Source organism: Melanotaenia boesemani, chromosome 13 (genome assembly GCF_017639745.1).
Source record: "Melanotaenia boesemani isolate fMelBoe1 chromosome 13, fMelBoe1.pri, whole genome shotgun sequence".
Classification (NCBI taxonomy): domain Eukaryota; kingdom Metazoa; phylum Chordata; class Actinopteri; order Atheriniformes; family Melanotaeniidae; genus Melanotaenia; species Melanotaenia boesemani.
The window spans coordinates 9016570-9044548 of NC_055694.1; the positions used below are offsets into that span (position 1 = coordinate 9016570).

General features: G+C 39.6%; 2 protein-coding genes across 6 annotated transcripts in view; one reads left to right on the forward strand and one right to left on the reverse strand.

The window, feature by feature from the left end:
• Nucleotides 1-5172: 5172 nt before the first annotated feature.
• Nucleotides 5173-11613, reverse strand: LOC121651150 (protein ILRUN-like). The gene is made up of 5 exons (XM_042003088.1): nucleotides 11371-11613; nucleotides 9818-9972; nucleotides 9493-9690; nucleotides 7288-7613; nucleotides 5173-6673 (listed from the first exon to the last, which is right to left on the reverse strand). The coding sequence occupies exons 1-5, from the start codon at nucleotides 11532-11534 to the stop codon at nucleotides 6641-6643; spliced, it is 876 nt and encodes a 291-aa protein (XP_041859022.1). The 5' UTR covers nucleotides 11535-11613; the 3' UTR covers nucleotides 5173-6640.
• Nucleotides 11614-12360: 747 nt separating this feature from the next.
• uhrf1bp1 (UHRF1 binding protein 1) overlaps nucleotides 12361-27979 on the forward strand; it is a 28228-nt gene continuing 12609 nt past the window's right edge. For 2 of the 5 annotated variants that reach the window (XM_042003085.1, XM_042003087.1), the window contains exons 1-18: nucleotides 12361-12532; nucleotides 14904-15066; nucleotides 16336-16374; nucleotides 16645-16736; nucleotides 16819-17008; nucleotides 17342-17482; nucleotides 17586-17756; nucleotides 20214-20394; nucleotides 20593-20679; nucleotides 21277-21447; nucleotides 21945-22087; nucleotides 23899-24040; nucleotides 24284-24477; nucleotides 24564-25798; nucleotides 25889-26061; nucleotides 26147-26286; nucleotides 26411-26561; nucleotides 27363-27444. In XM_042003085.1, coding sequence (XP_041859019.1) covers nucleotides 12489-12532; nucleotides 14904-15066; nucleotides 16336-16374; nucleotides 16645-16736; nucleotides 16819-17008; nucleotides 17342-17482; nucleotides 17586-17756; nucleotides 20214-20394; nucleotides 20593-20679; nucleotides 21277-21447; nucleotides 21945-22087; nucleotides 23899-24040; nucleotides 24284-24477; nucleotides 24564-25798; nucleotides 25889-26061; nucleotides 26147-26286; nucleotides 26411-26561; nucleotides 27363-27439 — 3534 coding nt within the window. In that variant the 5' untranslated portion in view covers nucleotides 12361-12488 and the 3' untranslated portion in view covers nucleotides 27440-27444. Of the gene's footprint in view, nucleotides 12533-14903; nucleotides 15067-16335; nucleotides 16375-16644; nucleotides 16737-16818; nucleotides 17009-17341; nucleotides 17483-17585; nucleotides 17757-20213; nucleotides 20395-20592; nucleotides 20680-21276; nucleotides 21448-21944; nucleotides 22088-23898; nucleotides 24041-24283; nucleotides 24478-24563; nucleotides 25799-25888; nucleotides 26062-26146; nucleotides 26287-26410; nucleotides 26562-26900; nucleotides 27161-27362; nucleotides 27472-27632; nucleotides 27725-27979 lie in introns of those variants that run through there. The other 3 variants (XM_042003082.1, XM_042003084.1, XM_042003083.1) reach the window with 3 other exon arrangements.

The window sequence follows — 27979 nt, forward strand, 5'->3', positions numbered from 1 at the left end:
TATATTCTATTGTAACTGTACAACTGTGTTGAGTTTAAAATGAGACCTAACCACGTTGAGGCAGTAAAAAGGTGTACATGTAAATGCTTTTTTATGTTGATCTCTTCCTTATGCACACAGGGGACAGCAGCTCACGTTGTGGAAACCCTATATTAGCGGTCTAGAAGATGTATGTTCATAGTTAGTGATGTACTTTTATCTCCTAACTGGTGTAGTGCCTGTTCATCTTGATGTAACGAGAAGTTCGTTTAAATATGCATAAAGATGATTATGATCACAGATAATGACCATAGTGATATAAACAAATCTAATTTGCTGTGATGCTGTCAATATTGCGATATTGGTTTGAAAGGGAAACAAGTTTGTTGGGAAAAACAAAAAAAAACAAAAAACAAAGGTAGTGTCTGTGTGTTTTTTGTGTATAGACTGCCCATGTAATTTTTGAGGGTTTTTTTTTTTTTGTAATAAGAGAAACTCCTTAATATTTAGTAACTTTTCTCAAGAGCCTAATCATAAACACAAAAATATGAACATAAAAACTATTTATCAAAACAGGTTTCATGAAATTGTCATTCACAACCTCTTCCCCAAAAAAACCCAAGTAAGGATGTCATGTAAAATGTAAATGCAACTGAATTTATTAAGTTGTTAAAAGCTTTAAATAAAACATGTTGCATTTGTAATATAAAAGATGTACATGCGGCAAAAGAGAAAGTACATTTATGATCAATATAACGTGCTTTGGTTCCAGTAGAGTATTAAAAAAGAATAAAATGTTCCTAGAAACTACTTTTTTTTTGCTATTATGGTGGCATTAGCTAGATTTACTTTTGATTATTGTACCAGTGGTTCCTTTGAAAAAAAAATATAGAATAGAATAGAATAGAAATACTTTATTAATCCCTTCAGAGAGCCCTCAGGGAAATTTGGGTACCAGTAGCAATACAACACCAACAGTAAAGCAGGACAAGCACAAGACACAATATATACAGGTACAAAGCAAAATAGAGGCAAATAGAATGCAATAAATATAACAATAATAACAATAAGATAAGTTAAATAAACAATATAAACAAGCATTGCACACAGTAGAGGTGGTACAGATTACCAGTTCACTATTGCACGTATAAGTTATTGCAACTGTTTGTATTGACTATTGTGCATTTGTTCTATCTGGTGGACTGCACACCTTCCTCTCCCCCCTCCTTCTCCCCCTCCTGCCTAATGCAGAGTTGTACAGTGTGATGGATCGGGGAACAAAGGAGTCTCTGAGCCAGTTGGTCCTACTCTTGGGGAGGAGCAGCCTGTTACTGGTCAGGCTTCTCTGTGCACTGATGACAGTGTGCAGAGGGTGACTGGCAATATATATATACATCAAAACATGTAAACATCAAAAGGAACATTACTGTAGGATCGCTATACTGCCCCCTTCAATAAAGTCCCTCACCCTGAGGGATCGTATAAAAGTCTCTCAGGTGGCCTGTGGGTCTTCTATGTCTTGGAGACTGTGTCGAGGTGAACACAAGCAGCTGCGAAGACAAAGGCAGAGCAGCTAGTTGACAAGCAGGAGGTGAGATGGAGGAAGGGGGAGAGTGGGGAGAGTCGGTACAGCCAGTAGTTGGTGAAGTGCATCCACCTTATGCCTCTGGGGAGGTGTCAAAGAACCAGGATGCTAACGTGGACAAGCAATGCCCCTGTATTGGGCCAACCTGTTTCTGTGGAAGGCCACCCGTCTTCCTCCAGGTGGCAGCTGGACCCTGTACACCACTTCACACCATCTTCTCTAATACCTCACAAGGCCCCAACCAGTGGCAGTCCAACTTAGGTCCAACCAGGTCCTCGGCTTTAAAGCTCTTCCCTTTGGCCCTCATGTCATATTTTCTTTTTAGTCTCATGCCTACTTTCTGCAGCTGGTCGAAGGCAAAGGCATGAGCTGATTCCATGCGGTCCTGGAGTCACCTAACATACTCCGGTCCTGGTGGTGTGTCAGTGTGTCTGGGGATCTGCCAAATGCCATTTCCACTGGCGTCCATAGCTCCCATCCCAAAATGAGAAGTGCAGGTGTGCATTAGGTGGAATCCTGCACAACTGACCTATAGGCTAATAAAATGAGGATGAGGTGGATGTCCCAGTCACGCTGGTATTCTGCAGTGAGGATGGCAAGTTGCTTTGCCAGGGTTCTGTTGAAACACTTGATGAGTCTGAAGGTGTATAAGTGTGGTTCAAGTCTTTGGCATGCAGTTTCCTTTGTCTGTGCAAGGAAATGGACCCATTATGTCCACAGCTGCCCTCTCCATCAGGGCCCCCCACTGCCAGCTGCTGAAGCTGGGCACAAGACTGATCTGAGGGGTCTTTGTGCACTGTGCAGAGATCACAGCAGTGGCAAAAGTCCTAAACATCTCTCCAGAGCTGACCCCAATAGAAGCTTTGCCCGAGCCGCCAAAGTGTTTTTCAGACTCTGAAGTGTCCTTCCCCAGTAGCCCTGTGTGAAACCTTTAACACAGACTCCCACAGTGCTTTGGGGACCACCACCTGCCACCTTTTCTCGCTGGTAGCTGGTTCTTTCCACGCTTGCTGGAGCACCGGGACATGGCGTTAGTATTAGTATGGCAAGTTCCAGTCCTGTACTCGAAACTAAAGTCATAGGTGGCCAGTTCCTCAAGCCAATGCGCAACCTGACCCTCTGGCTCTTTAAATGGCATTAACCACTAGAGGTCTAAGTGGTCAGTTTGAACAGTGAAGGGTAGGCTGCACAGGTGGTATTTGAAGTGGCTTGTTGCTCTCTGCGTGTCACACAATAGCGGCATTCAGCTTTGTTAAAGGTTTTACTGAAATACACTCCAACTTTTTCCCTTTCTGATCCGACATGGCTAAGCACCGCTACCCATACCAACATCCCTGGCGTCTGTGTCCAGCATGAATGGCAGCTTGGGATCTGGTGAGGTGAGAATGGGAGATTCCATCAAAGCCTTCTTCAAAGGCCTTCTCACACTCAGGTGTCCAGATAAAATCACAGTCTCTATGCTGCAGGCGGAACAGGGTGCAGCTATACAAGAGAAACCACTCACAAACCACCTGTAGTAGGCCAGTCGAATGAAGCTCTTTAGCTCTTGCAGGTTGATGGAGACAGGCCAGTCCTTCACTGCCTGCAATTTCTCCTCCAATGTGCTAATGTCCTCCCCTCCAACTTTGTGTCCCAAGATCTTCAGTTTTTTTTCTCATAAAGCAGCACTTGTCAGGGTGGAGCTTGAGACCAGCTGTGCTATTCTCTGTAGAACCCGTCACAGGGCACCCAACGCTGCCTTTTAAGAGTTCCCGTGGATCAGAATGTCATCCAAGAATACTAGACATTCCTGTATGTGTATATCAGCCAACACCTTCTCCATCAACCATTCGAATGTGTCCGGAGCATTGCATAAACCAAAACAGAGGACTCAAAACTGCCACAACCCTCTGCCAGTGCAAAAAAACAGTCTTTGGTCTAGCTTCAGGACTGAGTTGCACCTACCAATATCTACTGCGCAGGTCTAATGAGGAGAACCAGGACGAGCCAGTCACCAATATGCAGGGAAGAGGGTACAAATCTTTCTTTGTTATGCGGTTTAGTGGTCTTTAATCATAACAGAATATCATCTTTTGACTCTTCTTATTAACCATCACAACTCCCAAGCCGCAGGGGCTGTCAGAGAATGATGGCAGCCTTCAGCATCTTGTCAGTCATGCTGTCAGCAGCTGCCTGATGCCAGGGCAAATCGCCGTGGGCATCTTGACGGGCTGTGTGTCACCATTCTCATGTTGCACCAGGTGAGTCAGGCCTACTTCTACTTCTGACAGCAAAAATGACCTTACATTCGACCAACAACTGCCACAGCGCCTTATGTTGCTGGGGCTCCAAGTTGTCATAGCTGAGTTTTCCAGACATTACCAGAGCTTGAGTTTCCAGTATCAATGTCTGTTTATTCTTTGATTCAGTCATTCACTAAAATCAATTGAAATAAAAAAAAATGCTCTTGCGGACATTATTATGTGAATAAAATGTGATAAATCAAGATTAATTACAAAGCCTGTAATTAAATTTTTAACACCCCCCCCCCCATCAAAAAAATCATATTACATCTTTTACAGTTTACAGTACTTAGATTAAAAATTAAATAAAAAAATCATCTTTAGGCAATATGTAGCTAATAATAGTCATCCTATTAGCACAGCATAGCAGCAGTTTTGTGAACTGTAGGTCTGGCTTAGTCAGACCAAGGAAAATGAAAATGGAATAAAACCACCTATAAAACTACTGATATTGATATTACTTTGCTAAATATCAAGTGAAAATAAGAGTTGTACCATTTTCCAGACATATATCTCTGTTTCCAGCTGTGCTAACATCAGCTAACCAGCATGCTAGCTGCTAAGGTAGCACTGATCTGCTCATTTCTGACTCAACACACAATATAAACAAATTAATATTTACCAAGAAAATAATCTGTAAAATCACTAATTAAAAATGACTTTTAGTTAAAGTCTTTCAATTTATAAATAAAACAAGCACACAATTCTTGAGCTTTAAGTGATAATTTAATCATACAAACATTCATCAAACATACAGGAAAGGGGCTTTCATCCTTTTTGCACTTCCTCTCTAGCATACATGTGCTGCTGTATGAGTCTCATGCCAACTGATTCCCCCTGCAGCCTTGCCAGCAGAAACTTCACATATTAAGAAAAGAAAATATGTAGCACTTAATAAACTGAAAAAGACTGCCTCTGACCACAGTGAGAATTTTATATCATTCAGGTCACTGACAGGAAATGCACCCTTTTCTAGTAAACAGCATGAACCCAGGAACTCTTGCTATGGTATTGGCTGGTATCATGATGTCTCATGGCTCAGCATCCCTGGAGCTTGCAATCAGTTTCATGAAGGATGTTTAATTGATGATGTCGTCTAACACTGACTGTGGGTTATTACATGCTGATTTAAGCGCTGATAACCCTTTCAGGACTTCACTGTCATCATAGATATGGGGGATATATATATATATATATATATATATATATTATCAAAATAGTTATATCGCTCAGTGCAAAGATTAGCCAGTTAGTAAGAGAAATAAGCCTGTATAAGATTAAAAACTCTTAAGGATGTGACTGCCATTTGATTGGGGATTTTTAAAAAAAAGTTGATTAAATATATATAAACGTGAATACAGATCTTTCCACCTAACATTTTAACAAGACAGTAATTATACCAATAAAGTCGCCACTTGAGTTCAAATATGTCTTTGGATAATGAAAACATTGCCAAAAATCATCTTTATCTTCTACATTCATGAAATACATTCAACTTAAAAGTTAAAAAGAATTAGACAACTTTACATTGAAAATTCAAAACACAATTATAAAAGCATTTATGTTGATGTCTTTACTGTTGATAATATAGCTGGAACTTAGGCCATTATGACATGATATGCACCAATCCTGTAAACTTGATTTATTAAATGCTAATGAGCTCAATAGTCTGGCATCATCAGATGAGTATGCAAATGAAAATTAATCTGAAACTTCTTAGATCACTGACTGCCAAGGGGAGTTATCAACAGGCACATAGAAAAATACCTCTGGATTGCAAACCTATAATCTGTGAATAATAAACCTTACTGAGGCCCCTTTTTACAGTCCTATCAAGTTCAACCAGCCCCTTGTTGGATAAACTTTTTGACTGGCTGACGAGGTAAAGCTGGGTGGAAATCTGAAAGGACAGAGAACCAAAATTAGACAAAAGCTCTTAAATTCATCTGGCTTTTGGGACATACAAGAATAGGAAAATTAAATGTTAATCCACACGGTGATTGGGGGAAATGTATATTGTTTAAGTGACAGCAATGATTTAAATAAATGTACAAAATTAACCTTCACTGTCTTTCAGAAAACAGTGATATATGTACTATAACTGACCCTCGGATCCCATCCTCCATTAATTAGTAATGAATGACACCCTCCAGTGGAAAAAAGAAGCATTGCTTGTAAAATTGCAGTTATACTGACCCAGCAGAAAATGTTTTCAAATGAGCCAAAGGAAAGAAATGAAAAGCAGATAAGCCTTTAAACAAATTGTTACTTCATTGCTATACTGAAGATTATGATTAAAAAGTAGAAATTAGGTTTCAAGGGCACCCTTACTGTTAGACTTCGCACTAGAGACCAGAAAGTCTACAAATCCACTCCATAAACCAAACGTTGGAGAAGAAACTGGAGAATCAGTTGGCAAAATAAATGGCTTTAACTCCAAAGTCTCTTTTCCAGGTTGCACAATGCATACACACTCAAACACACACTTCTGTCATCACAGTTTGATGAGCACGCTGTCAACTAACAAAGAAATCTGGCAAAAAAAAAAAAAAAGTCACTCAGGAGACTCATTGTACTCATTTTTTTAAATTAGCATTCACACGTGCATACAGATGTTGGTTCAGCTGCACATCAGGACCATTGGCCTCTGCCTTCTCAAAGTGTAACTAAACTTTGCATAAAGTGTTTTTAATCTCCAAGCTATCCACCATAAAGCCTCTTGTTTTTTCTTTATTGGTGTGACAGATTCCAGAGGTACAGTTTAGTGCTGCTTTACTGTGACAAGTCCCATTATTTAAGAGTGCCCAAAAGAAGACGGCTCCTGTATCTGTAAGAGAAAGAAAGGATTAAAATACATTTAGATGACATGTAAGATGTGAAGAAAACAAGACATCTATTCATTCAATTCATTAGATACAGTAAAAATGATGAGTAGGGCTGAAAGTATTCACTTACTAAGCTAATGGATAATAAATCACCAGCTATTCTGACAACCTTTTAAAGCACATCTGCAAACATGATTATTTTGCATTTTAGCCATAACAATTAATCTATGATATATGAATTAAAATAAAAATTATAAGCACTAACTAGATCTACAGTTAACTGACCTAAACACACTTAGCTCATCTTAAATTAAGCAAAGTGTTGCTGCAATTGTTTCCAAAACAACTTGTACTACAATGTGTGCTATGCATGGCTTTTTCACATAATTAGATTTTTAGTTTAGTTTATTTTTGACTGAACTACAGACATCAACCCCACACCACAGGAAATCGGGTGAGCTGTCAGTTGTCTTGCAGACAGTGAAATTGATACGTTGACATATCCACCATTTGCCGCTGTTAGTTTCAGTGACTATGCAGGTATTTCAGTTGTTAAACTTGTTTCTGTAAAGAAATCCCACTCTTGCAGCATCCTTAACTCTTACTGGTATCTTACCTGGTTACAAGAGACTATTGATAGATTGCTTTGGAGACTGTTTGCTACTATATCCACAGAGCTGTGTGAAAGTCCATTCTGGTCTTGCTGCAGCTGGTGTGGGCTTCCCTGCCAATGTTCCTCTGTGACTTTGTGGCTGCTGTCACCGTGGAAGTGGTTGTTGTTGCTGTTGGGACACCTGCTCTTCTCTGGTGATGCGAAAGGGTTGTAGTCTCCTTCCAGATTGCGATGTGGCTGGGTGTTGAACTCAGCTTGGAAAGAGGAAAGCTGCTGTGTGACGCCAAGGAGGCCTCCAACTTCTACACTCAGGATCACCCAAATGACATCTGTCAAGACAATGAAACAGAGTTTTCATATAAAAAGCAGCACACAGACACACAGACATCCAGTGTGACTGTTCACACAGGTTTTAAGATTTTCAGTGCTGCAGATCAGCAGCTTTCCTTTTTCCTTTACTTTGAGTTTCTATCAAATAAATGGTGCCAAATGAGAAATTGCTGCCATTTTTCTTAAATGGGTACATATATATGAAGGCCAATTGTAATTTCTGTCCAGGTATCACTGAACTACTCAATTTAGAATTTGATTAATCTGGAGTTACTTTTTGTTAGGGCATTAATCAACAAATAACTCTAAACTTATTTTCAAGTGCTACTAGACATTTCCTTCACTGTTCTAGTAGTTTTAACTGCAGTAAATGTAGTAATAATTGTACTATGCTCTTTATCTTCATGAAGGAGGGGTGGCTGTAACAGTTAACTACTATATTTAGTTGTAGATTTATATAGTAGCACAGCTCTGAACAAAATAAGAAAAAATAAAGTTCTTTATTCAAAGCAGGAAGCATCATTAGATCATTATGAAGACAAAAAAACAGGTGCATTGTTTGGCAGCATCAAGGTTTAAGTGACAAATTCTAACTCTGAAGCCGTTTTCTAACAGCTGGATGGGCTGCAATGCGGACAACTACATGAACTCCACTTTGTGCAAACTTTAAATGGCCAACTCAGAAAAAGCTTCAAGCATGGACAATGTCTGAATGAGACTGTGTGAACAGAGGAGGTAAATGTCGAGAAAATTCACATTAAGCAAGTGTTCATGCTGGTCATTGCTGCTTCGTGCTCACCTCCCTGTTTTTTGGTATACTGCTTAACCACTATTTTGTTGGTATGACATATACTATAAAGCTTTATTTGTACAGCACCGATTCATGACAGTCATCTCAAGGCACTTTTGAAGTTACAGTACAATACACTACAACTCATTGTAGTCTAATTATAATCCAACTAAAAGAAATCCATTATGTGATCAGCCTTATTCTAAACTGTAACAATTGTGTTTATATAAGCCAATTCATAAAAGCTGAGGAAACCAATAGATTGCATTAAATTTTTCTCTTCGACTCAATATCAGTGGTCAAAAGTGGAGCAGAAAAACTCCCTTAACAGGAAAGGAAACATCCAACACATATGAGCAAATGAAGTCTTATTTCAATGGTGAAAAGAAGTGGGCAACCATAACTGATAAATTGTGAATAAATCACCAATTTCTGCAGTTTACTTCTGGCATAAGATCTTGCCTCCAGTTCAAATAAAACAAGCAACTCTAAGGAGCATTTTCTGTTATAAGGACTCATTTTTCATGGAGCATTTGCAGAAGAGAAAAATGTTAAGAGTCTGATTCCCTGAACGAAGTTTCAATTTCATGCATGTACCACAATCTTCATAGCATAAACAAATAAATCTAAAAGTTTATCTAGAGATTAAAACAGAAAACAAAGTGATTTATACTTAAATACTTTGATTAGATTGTCACAAAGTTCAATTCAATCCAACTTTATTGGAATAGTGCCAATTTACAACATAGTTATCTCAAGGCAGTTTACAGACAAAATCAATTCAAGCCAATTCATTGTTATCCAATCAGTGTTCATACAAGCCAAATCATAAAAAAATAAATAGCCTAGCTAAGGAAACCAACTGATTGCAATAAAACATGAGTTTGATTCAATCATCTATCCTGAGCAGCATGCATGGGGTGTTGCGTTCAAAACCCAAACATGTTTGGTGTGTAATAATGAAAACGTTTTGTGTAAAGAAATGGTAATCTTTACATCTGAAAAGCTGAACAAAACATACATTATATGATGTTAAGGAATGTTAATCATTTTTGTGTATTCTTACTGTGTAACTGTACTTTCCTCACCTCCATAGTAAAGTCCTGTTGCTGTGCACATTCTCCACTGACCCTGGTACATGCCAGGAGACACGGGGCTATGCATCTGCACACTGACATCAGCCATTTCCTGCGGATCTAGAGAGCGCACCATCACCATGTTCACATGACCAAACTGATCTCCTCCCACATACTTCAGACAAACCCCAGGAGGCCATGACTCAGCACCTGAAAGACACGAAGACAAAAATATGCTGACTTCATTATTTATCCATAACAACACTTATCATGAAAAGAACTGAGGTCAGCTCTGCCTTCTTTCATTTAATTACTATGATTATTTCAGCTGGTTTACCAGTGTTCTGTATCCTCCAGGTCTTGGTAAAAGGCGTGTCTGGTGGAACTGATTCACCCTCACCGATCGTCACATCCTTCACAAAAGACATGCATGGCGCACTGATGTTGGGGCTTTCAAAGTCATAGTAAGCTCCGATGGCAGCCTGTAAATTCCTAAGACACAAAAAGAGAGAAAGAAAAGGCAAAAACCCAGATGATCAATAGATCAACATTCCAGTAAGAGTCTTACTGACTTGTCTTGCTGACTGTTTTTTCAACTGCGGTTTTCACGGAGATTAATACAGTTAAGCTAAATATGGCTGCTATTAAACCAGTGGCTATATCTAGAAGCAATGAAAGGCTGTCTTCATTATGGGTTCATTCTCTGATTATTTTCTTGATAAATCAATGGCCTTTGGTGGACTCAACTTCTTACAGAATGCAAGCTGGGATGATAGATCAATCATTTCTGAAAACGGCTATTATTTGGGATTTCATCTTCATGATTAAGACAAATCTTTTACCAAAAACAAAAATGGATTAGACCCACTGGGCGAATCGTCGTGGAACCTCATCTTTACAAAATAATGTTTTTCTTTCTTATATTTATTTATTTATTGGTAAAAACACACTATCATCCGTGTGGCTATGAAATGGGGACCACCGGAGCGCACGTCAGACTACCGTTACATCCGAGTCATCCATAAACCAGCACTTTTTATTTTTAGAAAGCAGAGAAGCGGCATCACGTGATACTACTACAGCCTGAACTCCCAAAGGACATTAGCTCTGTTGTCTTCATTATACCTACCAAAACTAGCTCGAAACACACTTTCCGCAGGAACAGTTCTTTTGAAGATAACTCCAGAACGACTTTCCCCGATAAATGAATTACATCATCGCATAAGAGCACCACGTAATTCAGTTTCATTTTGAAAACAAGCGACCGGAAGTCAATTTTTGCCAGAAAGAAGGCAAAACAAATGCATTTGTTAAGTATTTTCAGTTAGTGAGAAACACGTTAACTTAATCAATTCACAGTGAGTTTAAGCATCGATCTGCACTGTGCTACCATTGTTGGATCTCTGATCTAGATCAGAGTCGATAAGTGTTTGATAAATTACGTAATAAACTGATGCGATTACGGCGTTTGCAGTTACAACTGACATATACTAACGTTTCAGCATCCCGTATATCGGTAAAATGAATAAAAAAAGGGACATGTGTCTCAGACGATCTTGCGTAATACTCTGACTAATAAAAAGAAAATAATGTCTGTTTTTAACGACTATGCAAATCCAGCCATCCTCCACAGTGTCCCCGATAGGCAATCAAAAGTCACACTGACTCAGCTAGTTGCGTTACTACAACGTAGTTGGCTGACATTATGCCCCCGCTAGGATGTAAAAAAAACTGTCACAATAAATGGTAAAACTTTATTTGTTTTAATTGTTTTGTCTTATTGACCAATTATTTTGTGCTGACTGAAGTGCTGTACAGAAAGCTAGCTATGTACTGTATCTATTATCTAACAGCTACCACACGGCAGGCCAGACGAGTCCCCGAACTCACCAGTTGGTCATATCCAGAAAGAAGGCGCATCCGGCGGGGTTTAGCTGAAACCCGAGAAGCCTCTGAAATTCAGAAATTAGGATATCTTTATCTGTTGTACCCATGCAGCTGAATTTCTGCATGAGCTCCTGGTCCAGGTCCAGGTCCAGGTCCATGCCCTCCATGACGGATTCGCCCGGGCAGACACGGGGGCTTCGCTACTAATTTAGTCCGAGGCCTCGACTTGTCATAACAAACTCAAAAACAGGGCCGACTGCGCATGTCACATGACTGAAGGCTGAGCCTATGAGCCACAGGTATGGAGGAAAGAAGAAATAGCCCTACAGTGGTAATAGTAAGTACTCACCAGTCAGATTCAATAATGAAAGTACCATGAAATTATATAATCGTCATTGTTAAATATACAAATAGTCAATATTTACCCGTTTAACTAAGCAGTTTTTCCGCAGGAAAATGCGCAACAATAGTTGTTTCAGTAAGATTATGTGACAATGATAAATTATACAGATTTATTTATTTTATTCAGTATCTTGGATTACTAGTAACAGATTTTGCTCTCTATTTCTATTAGATTTCAAATACTCAGACCCAGCTCTGTCAGTAGTTAAAGACAGAGGATAAAGGGCTGTACAAGATGCACGATACACTGTCATGGAAGGCAGCTCATGGACTGTAGGCATCCACTTTTGGTGCAATCTTTCACGTTGTCATTCGCTGTCACTTCGCCCCCAGTAACCACTAAGCATGCAATTTCTTACATTCCTATATATTATGTGATTTAATAAAGTTACTCATGAAGCCCATTGTGCAGTAACGGGCAGGATATGATCGCTAACTTGATTAACATTTTGTCCTGATTGGTGGAAACATGTTCACCGAACATCCAGCAGATGGCAGCATTGTACCAGAACGCTGCACTATCTCTCTTCAAGCTGCGTCTCAGTGCATGCGCGTGTGCACGAGGGGGGTTAGCTGCTGTCCGGTGTTTAGCGAGAGAACAGCTGCTAACAAGATGCACACAGCTAGCGCAATGTACAATATAGAGGTACCTGCAAGCTAGTTTATGATTACTTAAGTAAAAAACCCGCTGACATTGTTTGCCACAGACAGCAGCAGAAATGGCGGGGATTATTAAAAAGCAAATCCTGAAACATTTGTCAAGGTAAGTGTTTGGTTTTGTGTTAGCCAGTTAGCCCCTCTGGGTGATGGACGGATTTAACGTTACTGCTCAACAGAAAATGTCATCTGGCTACGTTTTGTCATTTAGCCTGTTACTATTTTCTCTCATGTTGGTAACTGTATAGTTTACGCCACACATGAAAAAAAGATTAAAATAGCGAAGACAGCGGGTAGTGTACGCAGCAAACACCTCAACCTGAACCAGAACTGTAGTTTCCCAAATCTATCTGTTTTATTGACAACATCGTGATCCAGATTGTTTTAGCTCCGTTCACACCACACTGCATGCCTCATATATATGTGTGTATTTTTAAATTATTATTCATAGCCCAAATATGTTCAATAAGAATATGGCAATAGTTTATTCTAAAGTAGCATCCATTTAATCCTCCAAATTATCTGCAGTGAGCCTCAGTGATTTCCTAAAGATAACTTATCTTGAACTTACCATGAAGAAAAACGTTTTTTTATATAGGGCAAAGTTTTACATGAATTATTTTATAATCATTTTTAGATATATTATTCAAATTTACAGCAGCATTATCAGCGTTGTAAAGATTTCTGCAGTCACCTCGATGACAGATGTTTATGGAGATGCTTATCCAACAACACATTACTAAATAAACTAGCTAATGTTGTCAATGTCTGCTGTCAGAAAAGACACTAGTTCTCCTACGGTCTGATTGCAATCTCCATCTTTCTCAGACTATATGTCAATGATCTTAAGTATTTAGATGATTTTTTTCTGAATCTAACCTGTTTTTATTTGCTGTGTGTACATCTGCCACACACAGTTTGCTGTTTTGTGATAAACAATAGTGTCTATTTTTTATTTATTTCTTTTTCTTTTTCTTTTTGGTCTGACTCTTTTGGTCATTTACTGACAGTTTTGCCCTTCAGATAGTTCTTTGATAATTACATTTGGGCTAGAGAGCAAAGATGAAATGTGTTTCATAGTGCAGCTATTTGGGTGAAAGGATAAAGCTAAGTATCCAGTAATAAATGGCTGCTCAGTCAGAGTCTTTTGTCTCTATTACCAAATAATTTAAGCAAGTTTTTGTCATACAAAGGGAAAATTTAGCATTTTTCTTGAAGGCAGATGAACAAGCACGCTGGTGTTGTTGATTATAGCTTGTCATGTGATAGAAAATAATGTTCTTAGCATCTCTGAAGTTATCTTGCATCTTTTGTCAAATGCCATCACTTATATATTCACTTTATGATTCACCTTTTGTGTATGTGTATTTTCTCCAAAGTACTTAACTCAGTTAGAAAAGACCATTGTTTTTTTTAGATAAATAAAATAGAAGAGCCAGCTATATGTCTGACCCTGCTTTACATGCAGTGCAGCCAGATAAATGGTGAGAATCCTTTTGTTCCTTGTGTCTGCATATTTTATTTAAATTTACAGATAGTTCCTCAAACTCACTCAACTGCTTAAGGACTACCAGAACAAAATCAACCTTTTAAGGCTGAGTCATTCCTCCTAATTATTTTAAAACAGCAAAACTGTTTGGTGTGATGTTGCCTTTTGACTAAGCTTGTACAATGATACTTTTCTCTTAACCTGAAAATAAAAGCCCAACTATAATCTAATGTGGGCCAAGAAGTGTGTGTGTGAAACTGTCACTTCAGGAAAAAAAACTTTAAATGCACAGTTTTTAAGTTAATGTATGTTAACTCTTCAGATTTGACTCATTACCAGTGCTTGGAGTGTGCTAAATGTCTGATTTAAACAACTGAAGTTGTCTAGGGTTTGTATAGAATAGGTTTAGAGCCGTTATTTGGTGGCTTTGCGCAAAATGGCACCTTAATCTGTGACTTGCTAATCAGGTTTATTAGGAGTAGTGTGACTTCAGACCTAGCAGTTCTGAGCCCAGAGTATTACTTAGTGTTAAATTTCAATTATAAACATTATCCCAACTTTGTAGGTCAGTTTGAGCTGCTGCATTTTGAATGGTGTCTCTTGTTTGATGTCTGAAATGTCTCAGAGATTTTTCACCACTGTGTTCAGTCATGCGTTGCTTGAATGGCATTAAAATTCCTAACAAATTAATTATATCAGTTTGCTTCAGTATTCACCCCATGTGGTTTTGTAGTCTGCTGCTGGCTATTTGGGCTTGCTGTGTTAAAGGTTACCCTTCTACTCAAAGGGGAATTATGACTTCTCACGATGATTCATTCACTTAGAAAACATCTGAGCTGCATAATTCCATCTGGGTTATTTCTGTTCTCTGGATCGCAAGTGACATATGTTAATGTTTCCCATAAAAACTTCACTGAACCTTGTCTAGATTATGATTAAAATCTGACCTAAAATAGCCTTTTCTGACTGTTGTTTCTGGTTTCTTTAGGTTTACTAAGAACCTGTCCCCAGACAAGATAAACCTGAGCACACTGAAGGGGGAAGGACAGTTGTCTAACCTGGAGCTTGATGAAGAGGTTCTTCAAAACATGCTCGATCTGCCAACCTGGCTGGCTGTCACTCGGGTCTACTGCAACAAGGCCGCCATCCGGGTATTTCATTATCTTCATATCTAACCCGCCTGTTTATTTTGTTTTAACGGGGAAGTGTGTTCACTTATGAACAGAGACTTTTGAAACACTGAGCTATTACACACTTTGTACATAAATTGCTTAACCTTGCCTTGTTTTCAGGGTGATCAAAAGTGTCCTCTTCACTAGTGACACAGAGCTTGCTTTCCACTACTTACACTTGTAGAGGAAATAAGCAGTGACAGTATCACAAAGATAAGCACAGCTAGAGGCTCTGCTCTGAATGTTCTGATTCTTCAGACCAGTACTAGTTGCTGATAATGGACATGCAAGCCACGATTCACAGGGACACAAAAGGCCAGAGGCTAGAGTGATCCTGAGATATGCTGGCTGGTGTACATGGAGCTGTCAGGCTGGCTGGTTTGTGCTGCCCAACAATCCCAATAACACTACCAGTTTTTTAAGTGATTATTTAATTGATAAATATTTAGGGAAATATTCAATAGTTTTCATAGTGATTTTCTAGATTAATTGCTTGTTTTTCCACCATAATATATATATTTTTAATCTTTATTTTAGCAATATTTGCTGTTTTCAAGCAGTCGACATCTGTACTGCTTGTGCTTGTCATTTCTCCAACTGTCTGGTGTCCTTGTTTTATTATATTTTCTTGCTATTTTCAGAGCTTCCACCTCACTCACACAAACAGAGTTACTCTATGCAGATTTTTTAAAAACTACATTCCTGAACAATTTAATCAACATGCATATCCATGGCATACCCACAGTAAACTGAGAGATGTATTTTCCAGTTGTATGTTTCATGTTCACAAAGTTAAACACAACACTTTTGTGAAATAGTAAGGTGTCAAAGTAAAGTGGTGATGCTACATTCCTGGTTGTGGACTTTATGCAGTGTTTCTACTGCATAATTCTCGTTTCATATTATCTTCTAACATTATTGCAACTCTGAGGTTGGTGTGCTCTTTGGGTCCAAAACAAGACTACAATTACTACAGTTAGATGGTCCCTAGATTAATGTTTCCCACTAGATGTTTTCCTGCTCCAGTGATCATGAAGAAATTCTCATCAACCTCAGTTATATGATTAATATTTCTTTATTTAGAATGTTTTCAGCTGGTACATTTTCTCAGATTGCCTACCCTCACTGCTGTTTTGGACCTTATGGCAGCCTGTGTGTGACGATGTGTGGGAGTTTGCTGCTCGCTGTGCCTTTGTGCCCTGAGGCAAATGTTTGCTGGTAACACTGGTGACCCTGCTGTCTTTTCAGATACAATGGACAAAGTTAAAAACAAGCCCCATCTGCTTGGTAAGAGGACTCGTTCACCTTTCCTTCTGCAGTGTTCTCTCACATTTCTGCTACACTATTTTTTTCTCTCTTGTATCTTTTAATACAAAAGTTACTGAACTCTGCCATGACCGGCCTTCCTTGCCTACCTTGTTTAGTTATGTTATCATTTATTTTACTGTTGCATAGATTGGGTTCTTTGTGCTTGTATCATTTGTAAACATTGGACCTCTTCTCTATTCATACTTGCTCAATTGTATACTGAGAGTTGATTTTTATGTGTGTGTGTAGTTCTTGGATAAGGTAGAGGTTGAGATGAGGACATGTGAAGAGCCTCGTCCACCCAACGGCCCATCTCCTATTGCTATAACAGCCGGCCAGAGGTAAGCCGTTAGAAATCTTGAGTCAAGCCAACATTTAAGTTGTTGAATACCCCCTTATCTCACATGTCATGTGTGTTTTCAGCGAGTACGGCTTTGCAGAGAAAGTGGTGGAGGGCATGTCTGTCAGAATCAACTCCATTACCATCAAGGTGCAGGCTCGTGCCTTTCATGCCTCCTTTGAGCTCTGGCAGCTGCAGGGAAACAGTCTCAACCCCAAATGGCAATTCAGTGACCTTCGTTACACCCGCATCACTGACCCCAAGAGAGGAGAGGTGCAGTACGCTTTCATTTCTTTTCTCCTCACACAGCTTCAAATCCCCTCTGTCTGCTAGCCATGAAACGCACAATTTAATATAGTGTTCTACTGCGGAATCCTTGCGTGTTTATGAAACCTACAGTAAATCATTTAATCAAGTCAGATGCTTTCGTTAGCTGTGAAGACTATTTTTGAGAGGAATGAGTTTTCAGAAGACGTTTTACGTCTAATTCAATTAGAAAAAAATGTGTCTTTTGCATCTCTTCTTTGTCACTCTGCAAAACTGTTTTGTTGTCAGGCTGTTTTTAATGATCCCTTCACGATTTGCTGTGGTTACTGTTTCAATCAGGTGTTGACATTTAAAGAAATTAACTGGCAGAGTCTACGGATCGAGGCGGATGCCATCGAGAGTGATGACCAGGACCTCGGTAACACCCCATTACGTCTCATAACCAACCAGGGTCGCATTCGCATTGCTCTGAAACGCAGAGTAAGGCTGTACTTGTACCCTTTATACACTAGCTATCACCAAACTCTATCAAGACCACAAATATTATCTGTATTATAAATGATGTATTCACTGTTCTGTCTAGATAAAGGACTGTAACGTGCTCGCATCCAAGTTGCTTTTCATTCTGGACGATCTGTTGTGGGTTCTGACGGATTCTCAGCTCAAAGCCATCATTCATTATGCCAAGTCTCTCAGTGAGGCCATGGAGAAGTCGGCCCAGCAGAGGAAAAGCATGACTGCAGAATCCTTGCAGGTCTTGCCTTATTTATACTCCTTTTTTTTTCCTTGACAAATAGCTCAGTTAATAAGTTTTAAGGAGAACAGAAATCTAGATCACAGGGAACAAGGAAATAAGGTACATGTGGGTTCCATTAAGTACAGTAACACTCTTGCCAGTTTAAAATAAAAAATGTAAGAAATTAATCTATATTCAAGTCTGTTTATATTTAAAGAGATTTTATTTTTCTGAATCCATGTAAACAGCGTTTTCTAATCTACGTAATCAGAATGATGTCATATTCAGTCAAGAATAGCAGAGTATTTTGATTTTAATAGAATTTTGTTGGAATAAATATACACCTTAATTTCACTTTTACATTCTACCTGAGTTTTCATGGCATCTAGCATCACATGTTCGAGACTTCACTGTTTCCACATTCACTTTTTATTAGTGAATTTTGAGGTTTCTTTTTTCAAGAAATCAGTCACATGTTAGAGCTTATTCTGCTCGTAGATCAGGTGTCTTGTTTCTGCTGCTGCCTGCTTCATTTCAACACCAGCTTTAAGGGAGTTTAGTGCAAGAAAGTAATGCTGCTGCTAAAAACAGACACATGATTGAGGCAAGGGAGAAACTGGAGTCAGTTAATGCTTCCGCCTTATAGACATCTGGATATAATTTAGACTTTAAATGCATGCAAACAGTTCAGTTTGCAAAAAGGTAATAGAAGTGTGACTCATCAATCAGACTATGTAATGTTGTATGTTAAGGGGATTTTAATGGAATGGGCTCTTTGTACCTCATAAAAGCACTTTAATCATATTGTTTTATTCTAATCAAGGTCAATAGTTGGAGCATAGGTGTCTGTATGTGTACATAGCAGTGAAAGCTTTGCGTGCCATTGAGAAATTCTGAAAATACTTGCTGGAGTCTCCGCTCATGGATATTTTTTTACTATTTCTACTATAAATTGTCATTTGATCGAGATTAGGACAGTTTCCTGGTCGCATCAAGTTGACATAATCTTTCCTAAAGACATGTTTACATGCTCTTCGGTTTGTGAGAAGATGCATTATGATCCAAGTTGAGCTGCATCAAATATCCCTAGGATGGATGGAATGAGAAAGTGCAGCTGTAATGACTAACATGCAACCCCATATCATCAGTGATGCTGGAAATGTGCTTGTTTTATTCTGTTGAGGTTTTACTGATGGTTTATGTTTTTGCTTTTTTGTATCTAAATCCCATTCCCCTCTGATGATTTCTTCCAGTTCAAGGTTACTTTATTAATACTTGTGGTAGATTTGTTTTGCAGAAACAAAGATAGCGTGTAGCATTCCATAAGAAAACACACATTGAACCAAATTGAGTGACAAAACAAAACAAAAAAGTACTCAGTGTTCTGCCATTCCCCAATATAGCTGTGAAAATAATGAAATAAGTAAAATCAAGATACATAGAAATAGATTTTAGACTTTATTGTCCCTGAGGGGAAATTATGTTCCACAGACGGAGCACCTGGACTCTTATCACCAAGTAGGTATTGTTGCACAGAACACAACATGACATCTTAGCAGGGCATGTTGTTGAGGGCAGCAATGACTGCAGACATCTGGCTTTTTCCAAAATGAGCCTTCCTGCACCTCATTGTCCTATATCTACTCCCTGAGGGCAATGGGGTGAGGTATTTATGTAGTGGATGCGTAGAGTCCTGCTCTATTGAGATTGCAATATGTGCACTGGCCTTTTTGAGTTTAGTGAGGCTGGATGTGGGCAGACCAATGATTTTTGCAGCAGTGTTGCTATGCGTTCAACTTTAGTTTGGGTTTTAACAGAGAGCATGTTATAAAAACAGGTGGAGCAGTATAGAAAGTAACAGTGACTCCTGTTTCGGCCCGTGTGGTTTTTAATTTCTTTTTTATGCATTTTCTGGTTTTCGAGGCATATTGTTTTGCCTCGTCTGTCCCGACTCTTTAATGTCTTCCTTGATCTGCCTGTTTGGTTCCCTTTTACAATCATCCCATAAGTAATTCTTCCAAATTTTAGACACATCTGACTGTACTAAGCCAACATTTTCTGTTGTACTAGTTGCTGTACAAGTTTTCGTTATAATTGACAGCTCACTCAGCCATGTACAACACTTTACAATGGTCTGCAAGTGCTCTCTTTAAGCTGCAAAAGAGTAACAAAAAAGCTCAGATTTTATTTATTTATTTATTTATTTATTACATTTTTATTATTTTTTTTTGCAGAGTCTGTATATAGTCAAAATATTTGGAAAAACAGCCTTTAAATGTTATTGCAAATGCAATATGCTCATTAATTAACAGACAACTTTTAAGGTAGCTTATTGGTGGACACAGCATGACATGTATATAATACAGTTTGAGATAGTTTTTTGTGTTTGTATCTTATTCATCCTGCAAGAAATTTCTTCTCACTTTTGTGAAATCAGTGAGGTAACTTTGATGTGTTCCTCTTCTGTGGGTTTAGACTGCACCTCCATCACCTGGAATCCATAGCTTGTGGACCGAACCCCCACCTTCCTCCACAGGCAACCCCAACAACATCAGTCAATACTTCGATCACTTTGATGTCAAGGAGTCTTCCTACCACACCTTCATATCACGCTTGGACTTGCACATATGCAATGACAGTTCTTCAGTGGATGATGGTGAAAATCAAACCTCCGTGTCCTAACAGTGATGGGGTTGTACTGTCTTTCCTACTCATGTGTAGCTGTTCTGTTTTCTTTCAACAAGAAGCTAAGGTTGTGCTTTCGGAGTAGTCCCTAAAACACTAAACTCTTCAGTATCTGTGGGTTAATTACTGTCGAGCTGCTTTTAAACAGCTGTCATGTGATGTTGCGTAGATGAGCCTCCCCCACCGGGCTTGCAGGGTGCCATGCAGCTGACATTCAGGAAGCTGGGGTTTGACTACTATCCCATCCACAGACCTGGTGAGTGTGATTACTTTACTCTTACTCTTTAGCTGAGTGCATTTTAACAGCAGTTTAGCCCAAGGGTGCATACCTCTCCCACTGACGACCAAAACATTCATTCAGGGCGGTTTGTTTGAAGGATTGCTGTTCAAGCAAACTAATGGCATGGGAGAGTGTGCCAATACCATTATACTCTGCTGAATCACAGAGGTGTGGGATACTGAACAGTAGAACTGCCTCTTGGGCTAATTAAGGCTAATTAGCCAGAATAGCGAAACAATGGGGAATGATTTGGCTTCATTGTTCTTTTTTTGTTAATTCACAAATCTTTATTGTTTTCCAATCAGTGTTACCATGATATGTAAGGAACTAATGACAAACTGGTTTGGAAATTCCATTAAATCTTTATAAACTTGTATCACAATAGCTGAAAGTGATAACGCACAATATTGCTCATAAATAAACACATTCTCAGTAAATTATAGTTTATTTAATAGCATATGTAAAAGGGAAATATTTATTATTACAACACAGATCAAACGTCCATTTTTAATAAGTTAAGAGGTCAGAATATTTGCTGAGTCACTACTGCATGTTGTTGCTCCTCTTGCACAGCTGATGGGTGTCAACACTGGGAACGTCACAGTGGAGCCATGGAGGCTCAGGCGCAGTGGGCGGGGAAACTGTTGCGGGAGTATCAGAGAAGAGCAGAGGCTTCCGGGTTCCCGGGTCCGCATACCAATGTGCCCCAGCCAGCCAAGGACTCCCCTGCTAAGACAGTGCAAGGTCTGATTGAAGAATTAGCATAAAGGTTTTTATGTAATATAAAGTTAAAACAAAATATTAGCTGCTGTCATGAATAAATATATACGAATACTAATTCCAAAACTCAATTACTAGCTGTTCTCTATCACCTACATCCTACTGGCTGCTCAGCAGCATATCTGCTCATGTTCCTTTGGTTGAAAGCTCCATAAAAAGATAATAATTAGGCCTGAACATGAGATTGTTTTGAAGCTGCATAGCTGCATGTCTGAAAGAACTTAAATGCACAGAAAACATATTCTGACATGAGAATGAGAACACTTGTTTACTCCTTTGATCGTAATCTATTACACTGGTTATACAAGACATGACTCCACTCTCCATGTAAGTGAACAGAAATGTCAGCTGGATTACCATTTTTAAAAGAAAGACACAAATCTGCAAACCTTATTTTAAACATTGTTATAATCTCGATTGTGTTCACTTAAGTGTTTTACTTTCTTCTGTTCATACTTTAGATGGACAATCCAGCCCCAAGTCGAACCCCTCTGAGAATAAGCCGACCAACAGGAACTCTGTGACCGCTCCTTTAGGGTCATCACTGAAGAGGCTGCGCTCCAGCTGTGTGGTGATCAGGATGGATGATGTAGACATTCACCAGGCAAGCCTCCATCAAACAACTGATTTGATTTAGCAGCTCTAACAGAAGCCTAAATGGAAATTTCGGCATCTCAGTGGAAGCAGTTGGATTTTCTAAAAAGAACTGGAGCAAATTTTAAATAGAAAATGTTTTAGCAATAAGCAAACCTGACAGGTTCAGACTCTGTTTTGTTTGTTTTTGTTTTTTGTTTTTGTTTTTTTTTACCATTTTAGTTTGAATTTTTCTTCAAATAAGAAGGGGCATGAGCAGTAAAATAGAAAACCCTTTAGCTACATAACAATCATACAACAGAGAAAATTTAAAAGAAGAATTGTGCATTTTGTTCAGGTGTCGCCAGCAGCTTCTCCTAGAATGACATCAGCAGTGATATGATTAGCTATTGAAGGGATAATTTCTTTGAAGAGATTTGAACACAGTTTCATGAGAAATGACTATAAATCACCTATAAAATGACTGCTTTTAAGAAAAAATTCTGCATTCCTGGCTAGCCAGGTGTAATGTGCTCATCACTTACAGAAAAAGGCGATCCGAATCAGCAGCCTTGGAAGTGTACAGTCTACACAGGAACCAAAGTCTCCTTCAAACATGTTCACTGTCATGTTTAATCAGATTTGACAACATGCTGCGGTTGTGTAAATTCTGGACATTCTGGATTTTTATGGAACTTGATATTGTGGTACAAAAGGAAGTTTAATAACCACTTCATTTTCATTATTCCTATTTTTGTGTAATGGTTTTTTCATTCATACAAAATGAGTATTTTACTTATTTTGGTTTGCTAGCTCATCTGTCAGTGAGAAAACCGCAGACTCCCACTAAAAAGCAAAACACAGTCAGTCTGGTTCCGCATTTTTAGCTTTAAAAAATTACCTTTATCCTCATATGAAAAGTTTCTTTTAGGTGGAAAACACTCGTAGTTCCTCATTTGAAAGAGCAGAAGACAGCAGGGGGAAATTCATTGCAGCCTGGGCTCCACCTTCAGTTTCTAACAGGAAATCAGTGATGCCTACACTCAGGTGGTGCACTTCTGATTTTCTTTTAACTGATAATCAACAATAACAAATAACCACCAACAGTAAAATCCAAAACAATACAACAAAAAAATCTACTAACAACACCAAAGGAGTGCAGAGAAACAAATATTCCAACAAAATAAAAAGTAGAAAACTGGCAATAGAGAAAACATAAAGAGAAAATAACATTTCTACATATATACATAGAGAAAAAGCTCACTTGTGCTCTCAGCATTTGGGTGGGGAGGGGATGCCCGTGTAAGAGTTGGTGAGTATGAACGAGTATGTGAATGTCTGTAATCTATGTTTGTTTTATTCCTTGAGAGGGAGGACCTATAATGCAAACTTTTAAAAAATATATAACATACAACAATAATCAGGGAGTAAATGATAATAAAGAACTGAAAAAAGACAAATAATGGATTGTGGACCCAGGCCCGGAGCAAGCTGGCCCCCACTGACACTTAACTCATTTTGAATCCTATGGTGGACCGCCACAGGGTGCAAAGCCAGGCCATCCTCCTCCTTACTGAACCTCCCCCCAGGCCCACACATCCACACAATGCTTAGGCTGACGTCGTTATGATGTAAGTGAGAGGGTTTCAGCTAAGTGCATTTGAAAAAATGAGGTGTGCCGTGTAGGTTAGTACACACACCCCCGCTTATCCTGCCTGGTTTTGTGCAAGAGTTTTTTTTTCTTTGTTTTGTACTCCTATTTTCTTGTTTTTTTATTCAGTACTTGCAGCATCCAATTCCCATTTAAATGTTTTTTTTTAACTGTTTCCATCTTTACACCAGGTGTCAACAAGGGGCCGTCAGAACAAGAAAACCCACTCGTTAATATCCTGCAACCGGAAAACTCTGCGTTTGCCTGATAACGTACCTGCAGTTCATCTGCAGTTTACTGAGTACTACTTTCCTGACAACCCTACTTTTCCAGGTACCTGCATGCTGTATTTAACTGTACTTTATTTACATGTTTTATTTATTTCTGTATATTCTTTTATTCTAAGTTTACCTTTATTTTAAAAAAAATACTTTTTTACATGCAAACCGTGTTAATAAAGAAGAACTAACCAGTATTTTCATTGAATCTGTTTTTGAATATAAAATTTGTGTTTTTGTTGAGTCAGGAATTTTAAAATAAAAATAAAACTCTTAATATCCCTTTTCTTTCTTCCAGTGCCCACCTCTAACCTGTATGCCCAGTTAAACAGCCTCCAGTTATGTGTGGACCCAGCCAGCTTGTTGTGGATCAATCTGTTTTCCAGGGGTCTCCTGCACACCCTGGAGCAGGTCAAAGCGTTCTACCATTTGCAAGACAGTAAAAAAGTTGACGAGCATGTAGACATCCGGATGGATGCAGCTGAACTGAAGGTGAATGCTCTTTTCTTTTCTTTTTGCAGTCATTTGTTTTGCTCAGTCTCAGGTTGTAAATGATTATTTTTTTCGTTCTTTCATAGCTCATAATTCCTCTGGATTCATCCATACTGGACCATCCAGAACGTCCACAGTCTCTATCTGTTAATATACCCCAGATGGTTCTCAGTAACAGCCGTCACTGCCCTCATGGCTCCAGAGCTGACCTCAGCAGTACATGTGAAAAGTTCACAAGCAGCCCTTTCTTCCAGACAACACCACCTTGCCCCTACCCTAGAAATCTGAGTGCCTTCCAACCCATTCCTTCCACCTTCCTTCAGCACTCTCAAGAAATGGATCCCCAATCTCTGGACAGAAAGCAGCTCCGTTCTGAGGATATCTGGTCTCTCAGTCTGTCTCGTGTCACTCTGGGTTTTGATGGAGCACGTCGATTCCCCAAAGGCAAAACCCAACCTTTTGTTGAGCCCTTTGCCATGTCCATATGGATGTGTCAGCCATCTGCCATGAAAAGTGAATCATTGTCTTCCCCTTCTAGCCCCAATGGAGCTCACCAACTTTCTTCAGAGAAGGAACATCATCAGGATGAGGCTTCGAATGCTTCTATCCACTTCCTTGCCCACACCGTCACCCCACTGAAGATGTGGCTCAATCACTACCAGTATGTTGCCCTACTGAGGATGAAGGACTCAATGGCTCGTTTGGCGTCAGAGTTGAGTCGGGATGTACGAGGTGTTAAAAAGGCTCACGGACAGAAGACAAAACCAGTTACAGTTTGTCTTGCTCTTCTGGTGGACTCAGTGGAATTGGGTCTACTTTTGCCACCAGTCTGCTCTGAGCCAGAGGGAGAGGTCCCCCAGTCTCCAGAAACAGACAGTCCCAGTATAACAGACTCTGACATCTCCCCAACTCATCACGGTGTAGATAATGTTCTAGAGGATGGTGGGTTAGAAAACGGCATCTCCTCCATAAATACAGCCACCGATGCATTTGATCAGGATGAACAAGATGCGGTGGTGGAGGAGGCATACGAGGCTGTGGAGGACGAGCTGGAGGGCAATGGAGTGACAGCACACGAGGGCACATCTGTTCTCTCGCCTCCCCTCTCACCTGGACCCTCCCCAGCCATCTCCCGTGAACAGTCAACCTTCAGTCTGGAGGGAGAGCTGTCGAGCGCTATTAGTGTCACCAAGGATGTCACCAAAGATGCCATTAGTGCCTCACTGGACCTGACTAAAGGGGCATTTACAATTACAAAAGATGCCTTTAGCATGCTAAGTCGTGGCTCAGGTGTGAGCAAATTGTTCAGCACGCAGACAAAGTATGTTGTTTATGGAGCTCGTACTGTGCACCTCATGCTTTTGTTTGCTTGTGCTTTGCTGACAGAGTGTGTGCATGTGTGTTTTTATAGGGAACAAGGTCAGCGTTCAGAAGATTCCTCCCCCTCTTTGCGCCAACAGCCCATGAAGCAGTCACACTCCCAGCAATCCTTTGATAGTGCCATCTTGGATGGCAGCTTGCCTGATGAAAGTCTTTCTGTTGACAGTGATTTCAGCGACAACTTTGTTGTTCTCATGGACTCAGGTGTTTAGACACTACCAAGTTTTCAGACTGTGATGGAAAAAAAGTTGAGAAGACATTCCAGCTTAAGCTTGTATTGTGTTTATAGAATCAGGGATGGAGTCGATGCGTCCCAACAATACACCTGTGGGCAGTCGAGGCAGCCCGGCCCCGGGGACAGAAGGAGGCTCATCAGCTGATCTTAGCAGCTCCCTCTCGCAAAGTACTGAGGACATGTCTCAGGACATGGTGGGTTACTGTGATCCTAGAACAGATTTCATAGTCTGATTGAATTTGTCATCACTGTACTTTAGCACAGTACTCAGTACCTAGAGCAAGTATTTGATCATTTAATTTTTTTGCTGTTTTGCAGTCTTCAGTGTTGTTACTGATCCTGAGTGGAACAGCTTGTACCATGGAGGCACAAGGTGAAGACCAAGTCATGGCGTTCCAAGCACAGAATCTGGCCAATGTGGAGTTGGGCAACGTCAAGCAGTCAGACCTTCTAGCTGGACAATTACAAGGTAGCCAGAGTTAGTGCTGCCATGTAAAAATCACTTCAGGCGTCTGCTAATCAGGGATTTGTTTACAAATCAGATGGTTTACTATTTGGCAGATTGCATCTCTCATGCAGGAAAAAGGCTTTTTTCAATTTGGTTTGTACTTTTTAAAACCTTAAAAAGATGCTTAGTTTTCTTTGAACTAGGGTTGTGTGGAATAGCTTATGGGTTGTCAGTGTCCTGCCTGCAGTAATCCAAATGTAGTCTCTATATAATACACACATGGTCTCAGCAAAGAGAGAACCTAGTTTGTTTGTTTGTAAGCATTTAGCTGGGATGTAAGCGTTTGGCTGTTTTCTGCAGGTGAACCGATTCAGAGGCAGGACGGGCAGACGAACAGGGACACACCTGCACTGTGCATGCGGGCAGAAATGGGCCCATCTGCAGCTCAGCGCTCTGCTCTGGCCGAGTCGCTGGGCTTTCTGGACGTGAGGGTGCAAAACTGCCAGGCAGACCTGTTAGCCTCAACGGTGGCTAACATTGGTCCTTTCCTTGAAGATGAATTTAGTGTTGATGGACAGCCAATGAGGCTACAAGTGTGTAATGTCATCATTACTATGAAGGTAGGTTGACAATATCCCAATGACAGTATCACGTACCAATCCATTTTGAGCTTCACTCTTCAAATTTGATCATCATAAGTGCAGAATACATTTCATATACTATCACAATTTTTTGTTTCAGTAGTTGGCACATAGTTAGCATGTATGCTGTGGTGAGTCTTGTTTTTCCTTGTGTTTGATAAGTGTTCTTTTCCTGTTTCAGGACGATGGCCCCAGGATCTACCCTACATCCCCCCAACCCGTCCCGGCCAAATTTGTTATCGATCAGCTAGTCCTTGAGCGAGGTGATGATGGCTTTATGAGAATAAAAGGTAAACTTTGTTTTTTGACTTAAATTTTGTGCTATATTTAAACATGTAATGACGGCATTGTGACTACACCTAAATAGATAGAGAATCATGAACCTTAAAACCAGAGTTAACCTTCCTGCATCAGCTGTCAAAGCACTCATCTGTTTCCTTCCTGATTGCAGCTGAAGGTGCAGACTCTAAATCCTCAGCAGATGTTCCTGTGGTTGGCCGTAATAACCCTAACAGCTACAACCATGTCCAACAGCAGTGTGACGTAAGTGAGACCAAGAAATTTTGGATTCTGTTTGAGTTTAAGCTCATTAAGTTTGTAGCCAAGATTTTAGAAATAACTGACACTTTTACCCTTTTTTTAATAGTTTTTCCCAATTTCCTCAGAATAAAATAAAGTTCCCAAATAGTCTAAAAGTTTTTTCATTTTTAAAGGTTGTCTTGTCTTGTTTCTAGATTTACTTTATTAAAATCTACTAAAGGTTTTTATATTTTTAATATGGAATTCAACATTGAAATA